The sequence below is a fragment of the Leptidea sinapis genome, chromosome 30 (genome assembly GCF_905404315.1).
Source record: "Leptidea sinapis chromosome 30, ilLepSina1.1, whole genome shotgun sequence".
NCBI classification, from domain to species: Eukaryota; Metazoa; Arthropoda; class Insecta; order Lepidoptera; family Pieridae; genus Leptidea; species Leptidea sinapis.
This window is the reverse complement of record NC_066294.1, coordinates 65,439-74,526: the sequence shown is the minus strand read 5'-3', so window position 1 is coordinate 74,526 and position 9,088 is coordinate 65,439. Positions and strand designations below refer to the sequence as shown.

Sequence of the window (9,088 nt, the reverse complement as noted above, 5' to 3'; positions counted from 1 at the left end):
AGAACCAATGAGTGATCTTCAGCAAGATAGCAATTGTGATGTCAACAGTAATGACGTCACACCTCTTAAAAACAATACAGAGGTTCTTTCCTCGTCATCAGAAGTGGGATACGATTAGATCAACTGCGACCAACCAACATCCAGCAGAAGAGACCGTTGGTAGATAACAATACGCCATTGGAAGCAGGGTCACAAGGACTGCAAGCATACCCATATTATGGAAATCAGATGGGAGCGATACCAAGTCATTTCTTGATGCAAATGATGGAGACGTTTAATGCAAAACGCATTAGGTTTAATGAAGCGAATTTCAAAGAATTTTAATAATATTAAGACTATTAAGATACTATATTGTACTTTTGTTAGAAGTCATCTGGAATATGCTTCACAAATTTGAAATCCTACATATAGTACGTATGTTGACCGTCTAGAAAGTGTTCAGAGGCGATTTTTAAGATATCTTTGTTTTAGATTTAAGGTACCTTACGATTCTTACATCTATGTAGATTTGTGTAAAAAGTTTCACTTCTTACCACTGAAAGAACGGCAAAATATAACTGCCTTTTTATTTATGTTAAAAATTATAAGCAATCATGTCGATTGCCCAGATCTGCTGCATAAATTTAATTTTTATGTACCTCAAAAAGCTCTTAGATATAGCCCTCCACTTTGTGTTCCTGCTGTTAGTAGCAACTATAGGCAAAACTCATATATGGTGCGAGCGTGTAGAACAGTGAATGATGTTAGTAGATTATTAGATATTGACATATTTGCTACTAGCATTTCTAAGGCAAAGCAGTGCATAACCCTCAACCTTTTTAATTAAGTATTGTTTTTTTTTATCTGTTTAAAGTATCTTTATTGTCATTAATTTGAGCCGCAAAATAGTGTTCACATACATATTTTATATTACTTCTATTAGTGAAAACCTTTAATTGGCAATCTGTTACTATTAAAGTTTCTACAGAAATTGTATTAGCTGTTGGTTTTCCTTAAATAAATATATTCCCCAATAGTTTACCCAAGATAAGTGGGGACTATTTTGCCACCTATTTGTAAATCAATATATATATTCAGTTTACCTACTATTTTGCCACCTATATGTAAATCTTTTTGATAGTTAATTAAATATTTTAATTTAAAACTATATAATATGGAGTAACTATTCCTAACTGGTGGTGGTATATTGTTCCAACACTTAGTGGTAGCGTAACGGAAACTACCACGAAAGGCGGAAGTGCGGGGAGGAGGAATAGTAATTGGAATATTTCCTTTTCTGATAGGATACCTTGTTTCTGAGGCATGGCGCCATTTTAGTTTTTCGTACAGATTTTCCGGGCGACCCTTGCGTATTATACCAAACAAAAGAGTGGCTAAATGAAGCTCCCTACGTAACGTCATCTTAAGTATACCGGCGTTGTTTAGGTGTGGAGTGATATGAGTTCGAGGCGGTAAGATAAAGCAGAATCGATCACAGGCGTTTTGGATTACGTATCAGCAAATGCAGCTGTAGAAGCACTGTCATCAAAACGATGACCCTTTTAAATCTTTTGTTGAGTCACTTCGGAACCGAGCTACCTGGTTTCCGTGGACCCTCCTCTGGGATCGTCGCACCATTATGTCATGCTGGTGATGGACTTAACACGAGTCCGAACGATGCCCCTGTTAACTCTGTTGCTGTTGTGGTCTGTACTGATATTTTATTACTTTCTCTTTGGTCATGTCAGGCGATCAGAGAGTTGATATCCTGTACCCTCTTTGGGCGCTCAAATTTCTTATTAATATTATGAACTAAAAACTAATTTAGCATTCGATCTATTTCGCAAGAACTATAATGATGATATCCATATTATTATTGTTATGTTTAATCTACACAGTGGATTTCAAAAAGATTCCATTTTAGTGTTTGCATAATATTATTATGAGATCAAGTTTTTCAGATTGAATTGAAGTGAACCAGTAAAGTGAGTAAAATAATGACTTTTATTTATTTATTTTCAAATTTGGTAACATTGTTGAAAAATACATAACTTATTTTTTAATCTAAGCTTATTTATTATTATTTATTAGCTAATTACTGAATAACATAAATTGTTTACTTTAATTAATGAAAAGGGTAAATATGTCATGGCATAAACTAACAAATATGATTACTGTTAACTAATATGTACTTAAGTTAAAGTACATAATATTAGCAGTAATGTAACAGAATATTTAATTGACCTTAATGAGCTAATTATAAATTTACAATTTTGTTAAATTATAACTTTTTGCTTACTTTTCTATAAGATTGGCATCTTTCGTAATGATACAGTATTTGTACATTAGAATAAGTTTTTAATGTATAAATCAAGATTTATTATTACTGTATGATTTACCCAATAACAAAAAATAAAATTCAATGCGAAGATATTATTTTAAGTCATAAAAGCCTAATAGCAAAACAACATGTTAAACAGATGCTTAAATTCCGAGTTGTACATAGATTTTTGTTCATTTAAATGAAATTGTGTGATTAATGTGCAAATCTCCTTTTCCTTCATGGCAAAGATTAAAAATTTCACTTTCGTGCTGGAGCACGAAAGTGTGCTGGAGCACAGCCTTGACCTAAAGCTTTAATTAATTATGTTATCGATGATGCGACCGGTCACGCATTCGTCATCGAGATAGGAAACTCAAAGTTTGTTTATGAGTGAAGAAGGAATTAGAGAAGAACCATATGAAATAAAGGCTATGACATACACAGTCATACAGGAGGCGGTTAATACTAACGCTCACTAATTATCGTCTATCTCGAAAAAAGGATGCACCACTGGGTTTACGATAAACTAGGCAGTGGCGTAGAAGGCTGCGAGCAGCGCCAGGGCGGGGGCCAAGGCGAAGGCGGTGCGGGCCCGCGGGCTGCCGGGGGCGCCGCCGGTGCAGGGTGCCGCGTGTAGCCCGCGGCCCACGCAGCCCGCGTAGCCCATGCGGTGCGGCAGCTCGCTCTGCTCGTAGAGGCCGGAGAACATGTTGTGCTGCGCGCCCCACGCGAACACGGCCACGTCGTCGCCGCCGTGGGTCTCCGACGACAGCGGCACCTCCACGTGCGAGCGCCACTGCAGCTCGCCTGCGGCACACATCATTTTACAATCTTCGCTTTACAAGACTTTCTGGTGCCTTGAATGCATTGCAGAGACAATCAGGCCGGGAAAGGACCGATAAACTTTTAAACGAACATGGAATCATACGAAAATATTTTATTTAAATTATTATGTAAAGAGCCTCAAGTCCATAATGTTCTCAATATTCAATATTGTTATTAATGTGAGATTTGAGGTTTTAGACCTCATGGTCTATCATGTGTAGCCGTTGAGGGTAATCACAACTAATGTACTGAACTAATGAATGATGCCGAAACTCGCAGAGAAATATCCACGACTCGTCTTCACCATTATTCCTGAATGGTTACTCAAGGACTCACACGATTCCACAAACGGTTTCAACTTTACAGGAGCTATATTTAAAAACCCTGCGACGTCCTCCATATTCGCCGTAACTGGCTCTAAGCGACTACCATTTTACACTGAGTTGGAATTTTTATACATGCAAATAATTTTTGTTCTCAAGGAGCAAGGATCAAATTTTTCGGTCCAGGTTTCCAGAGTTCTTGCTCAAAGACATTAATGACGTCCCCGTGGAAGAGCAAAACTCGAGGATAAATATATTTTACCTTACAAAAAAATCTTTTACAAAACGGCAGTCAAAAACAAGCTCAAGTTTTTTTTATGAAAATAAGGGACGAGACGAGCAGGATGTTCAGCTGATGGTAATTGATGCGCCCTGCTCATTACAATGCAGTGCCGCTCAGAATTCTTGAAAAACCCCAAAAATTCTGATTCTCCCACTGGTGATTATACTGCTATGATAAATATATAATCCATTCAGAGATTAAAATAAATAAAAATAGTAAATTCTTCTGAGCCTTTATGAAGTCAAATGAAACATCAACTGGAATTCATAATACCGTATTTTTTAAGAATATTTCATGTAGTGATCCTAAAGATGCATGTGCTTTATTTAATGAATACTTTTACTCAGTCTATGAAGTCGGTCCTTCTTGTGATAATTTGAACTTGAAACATAACTGATGCTTCTGTCAATGGCCAATCTGTTTGTAATAACACCTCTACTGGATCTGTTACAGTTACGGTCAGCATTATTGAAAAATACCTCAAAAAACTTGATACAAGTAAGGGTACTGGCCCTGACGGTTTGTCCCCAGTATGCCTGCAATCTTTCCATAAAACCAAAGCTTATTCACTTTTATTGTTTTTCTCTAAGTCCCTTAACTCAGGTATAATGCCACAATCATGAAAACGTTCGTTTATTATACCCGTACATAAATGTGGTAATAAGAATAATGTACAGAACTACAGACCAATATCAAAACTGTGTACATTTGCTAAGTTATTCTAAAAAATCATTTATGATAAAAAAATTCCCACTGTAAGGCCTATAATAATTAACCAACAACACGGTTTCGGTAATAATAAATCAACTGGCGATTCAGTTGTAATCTCTGTAAATTTATTCATCATGTATCTACTGATATGGATAAAGGACACGCGGTGGACATCGTGTCAACTGACTTCTCTAAAGCTTTTGATAAAATTTCACATCGACAGTTAATATTATGTAAACTGAAAATACTTGGTACACATGGCGATTTGCTCCGTTGGTTGTGTTCTTACCTTATTAACCTAAGCCAAGCAGTGACTATTAAAGGCTATACATATTCGTTTCTCCCAATATCTTCAGGTGTTCCCCAAGGTTCCTAACTTGAACCTCTTCTATTTAATTTATTTATTAATGACGTGATACATGTTTTCGTGAACTCTAAAATTCTGCTCTATACTGAGGACATGAAGACCTTCAGAGCTATTACGCAACCTGCTGATTGTTTAATATTACGAAATGACTTGAATAATTTTTACAAATGCTGTTGTGATAATTCCATAAATTTAAATATTAAACACTTTATGGCCATCACTGTCTCACGGAGGTTATTACATTACACACAAAAATTACCACTTAAATAATGAATATATTGAGAGAGTCACAGAGGTGTGTGATTTAGGCATTTTTATCGACAGCAAATCTCACATCACATACATCACAGCGAAGGCCTTTCGTATTATTGGCTTCATACTGAGTATATTATATAATATATATTATATAATCATATTATATAATGTCAATCTATTTATTAACACTAAATTGTTTTTTATTAAAAAAAAACATTGCGTGCGTACAAAGTACACATGTCAGAAGTGAAACCTGCATGGTGCATGAACCTCTATACTGCATATGAATTCCTGGTACGTGTTGCTAGGATGTCACATGATTTCAACTGCTATGATAGACATTTCTAGCACCACTAATATACATAATAATATATTCTCCTGTAAGAAATACGTCGTGCGCTTGGAGTCAGAATATATTAAGGTATACTCGCACCATACCATAAGACAACCTCTTCTTTAACTAACCTGGTACCAAAACATTGTATTATGCTTCCTATGTCATTATCTCCCATGTTAAATATTATGAATTGATGTGACTGCTCTTTTTACTGTCGCTTTTTTGTTTCATTGACTTTCAAATCACAACGATGATAAAGAAGTTTTCACTTCAATAGTATGCATATTTCTGTCTCATTCTTTGCCGGCTTCATACTACACATTTTTGTATTTGTGTCGCTTACCTGTCGTTTTTTCCGTTGCATCCGGTTTGAAATCACAACGATTCTAAAGAAGTTTCACTTCAAAAAAAAATATTCTGTGGGTTTACTGAACCGGTTTTGAAAATTATGTCACCAATAGAAAGTCATATTATTTTTGATCGTCATAGGGACTACCGCCAACTTATAAGCCAAGTCGCCTCACATCTGATTCGTTCCGCTCAGGGTGAATTTACGATAGCATTATATATAAAATTTCATAAAATTTTAAGATTTTGTGGGTATGTTAAATATTATAAAATGTAGAATGTCATAATACAGTATGTCTTTTTATCGCATTAGGATATCCTGTAATGATAGTGTGTATTTTGATAAAATAAATAAGTAGATAAATATCATACCAGAAGTTACTTACCGAAATTGGGTTCCTGTGTGACATCGACCCGTAGTCCGTTAACCTCGTTCCTGTGTCCCGGTCCGTTGATGTAGGAAAGCGTCATGTAGGGCACACCATTCCTGTCCCTCGCATTTGACGCGGCCAGGATGTTGGAGCCGCGCGCCGTGTACCCGTTGTGGGCCATCACGTGAGCGTGGTCCGCTGTCACCACCACCAGCGAGTCCTGCCGACACAGACCGCGGTCACACATCGTCTACAGCCAGATCTCTTGAGCCCGCCCCCCCACGTACCTCCTCATCCAGCAGCTCGACGGCGCGCTGCACGGCGTCACTCATCGCGATGGTCTCGTCCAATGCCAGCTCCGCGTAGTTGTCGTGGTGGGCGTGGTCGATGCGCCCGCTCTCCACAAACAGGAAGAACCCTTTCTCGTTCCGTTTCAGCATCCGGATCGCGACCTCCGTCATCTCGGCCAGGGTGGGCTCCGTCTGGTTGTTAGCCTGCAAGTGGTACTGCATGTGGCTGTTCTCAAACAGGCCGAGCACGTAGTCTGGCAGCGAGGCGTTGGCGGCCAGCAGTTGTTCTCGGTTCCACAGATATTGGTGGCTCGCACTGCGGTTCACTTTGTCCGCCTTCCACTCCTCTATCAAGTTGCGACCGTCAGTTCTTCTTCCTCTAGCGCCTTCCTCGTCTATTGTGTCCGTAGGTATGAACTCACGGCGACCCCCACCGAGAATCACCTGTTAGAGGGAGAAGAAATGAGGTGGTGTCATAATTTTTGGATATGTAAGTAATGCCAATAATATTGAAATATAGTTTACTGAAAAGTGAAGCCAAATTACTAGTTTTACTATAGTAATTTGGCTGTTAATGTGTTGGTCGCAATGATCGACTTAAGGACCGGCGCCGCTTACCTTAAACTGGTTTCCGGGAGCAGTCCGCACGAGCTGGTGCGCGATGTCGGGGCATAGCGCGGGGTCCACGGCGTCTCCTCGCACGTCCGCGTCATTCTCCCAGTGGCGGTTGGCGGCCGTGGCGAACGTGCCGGCAGGAGATGCGTGGGTCACGCGGGTTGTGGTGACGAGACCTTCACAATAATACTCATGAACTTCCCGGTATTTGTTTAAAATTATTTTATTTTATTGCATAAAGTTTTATTTGTGGTTTATTAAGCATGATAGTGTGTGTTCTGGAAAAAAAATCTTATGAAAAATACTAAATAATAAAGGTGAGAACAATCATAAGTCAGCAATATAGAACCAAAAAATTCAAGCGGTGAGATGTCTAATTCTGCGAGAAGAGTTTTTTTTAAATATGAGTGGGGAGCGAGCTGTGTTAGGTCAGGTCTCTTCAGTGAAGGTATACCGGCATCTCGTCCATCGGCCAGCGCCCAGGCGGCGATGGAGTCGGCGTGCGTGCTGGCGTCCAGCGAGGCCGAACAGTTCCAGCGGGGCACGGCAGCCGACAGCCCCAGGGTGCCCTGGTTGGCCTTCACACCGCACAGGTAGGCCGTGGCCGAGCACGCCGAGTCCGCGATCTGAGCGTTCACGCAGTACGTCTGAGGGACACACCGACACCGGTTACGAAGTCCGTTCGGAGACCATCTTCCCGTTATATTAAACTTATTTATTATCTTATATAACCTTTATCATGCCGGAGGTCGGGAACGTTTCGAAAAACAATTCCGCCTCTTCGCCGAGCTGCCGCCTGCGCTGCCCCAGCAGCGTGCGCGCGGCGGACAAAGTCGGCACCGACATGCCGTCCCCCAGGAACATGACGATGTTCTTGGCGAAGGTCTCCCCGGGCCCGCCCAGCCCTGCGTCGTGACGTGCGCGCACGTGCGCCTGCGCCGCCGTGACCCAGTAGTCCCGGTCCAGCTCTGGGGCGGGCCCGCGGGGCTCTCCCCCTCCATTCCGCCCCTCCGGGTGGTAGCGGTCGGCGCCCAGCACCACCGCCGCCGTCAGAACCACCGCCAGGCCGCGTCCGAAGCTCCGCATGCTGTGGTCCGAAGCGAACTGCGCCACGATATCTGCAGCGTGTCTTTTTACCAGGTCAGTATCGGCCCACTATCTCACCATTGACACATTTTAAAATATTAGAGCATTAATTGATTAGGAACGATCGAGCACGCAGCCGAGTGCTGGCGTCACGACGACGGCGCCTGAGAGCGGCGCATCGCCCGCATTTTATTTATTTATCAATTTTAAGACAATTTATAGCTTACCATTAATACTAAAAGTATTATTCAAATAGACTCTGAAAGCCAACTACAAGTTTTAAGATAGTTCAAAATTTTATTAAGTACACTATGTCTATGTACTATATGACATAATGTTTTAAATCTTGCCAAACTTTAACAGTTTGTTAAAAGTTAAGTTTGTTGTTCAATTGGCAAGTTATAGCGTTTAAACACATTAAATTATGTATACTTACTTACCTACTATTTTTCAGTTTAAATTTTAATGTTTGTAAATGTAATCATTTTTAAGTACTTCAATAAGGAGGAGGTTCTCAATTCGATTGGTATTTCTACATCGATTACGCCGAGATTTATTATGATCCAAATTAACGTGATTCTTTTTTAGTTTGATGCGGAATAGATGCCATTTGGTGACATAAAAATGTTACATTATTTGGGCCAGTACTTTTCTTTTATGTTCATTTTTGTATACTTAGATTATATAAGTGTAGTTTGTGTACGGTTTTTATAGGAGTTTTGATTCAGGTTGATTATTATTAACCCTGGATCTAAGGCTACCTGTCATTTATAGCAAACAAACGTTCTTCACGATCTTTCACTATTTCCAAGAACATGAAATAGAGTTAGAACAGCATATTTTCGGAGTCGATTTCCTATTTCCATTCTCGTTTCTTGGGATCTATATTGGTTATGGCGCGCGACACCTTTCGCTACCTAGCTACTTAAAAATGACTTTTTCATATTTATGTCAATAAAAAGCAAGTAAATGTTA

The 9,088-nt window shown here is 39.9% G+C and overlaps 1 protein-coding gene across 1 annotated transcript; it reads right to left on the bottom strand.

Annotated features, from left to right (window-relative positions):
- Positions 1–1,965: 1,965 nt before the first annotated feature.
- LOC126973822 (membrane-bound alkaline phosphatase-like) lies at positions 1,966–8,121 on the bottom strand. The gene is made up of 6 exons (XM_050821164.1): positions 7,760–8,121; positions 7,482–7,674; positions 7,031–7,203; positions 6,410–6,856; positions 6,138–6,342; positions 1,966–3,109 (listed from the first exon to the last, which is right to left on the bottom strand). Exons 1-6 carry the CDS (start codon positions 8,111–8,113, stop codon positions 2,829–2,831), a joined length of 1,653 nt encoding a protein of 550 aa, XP_050677121.1. The 5' UTR covers positions 8,114–8,121; the 3' UTR covers positions 1,966–2,828.
- Between the last annotated feature and the right edge of the window lie 967 nt (positions 8,122–9,088).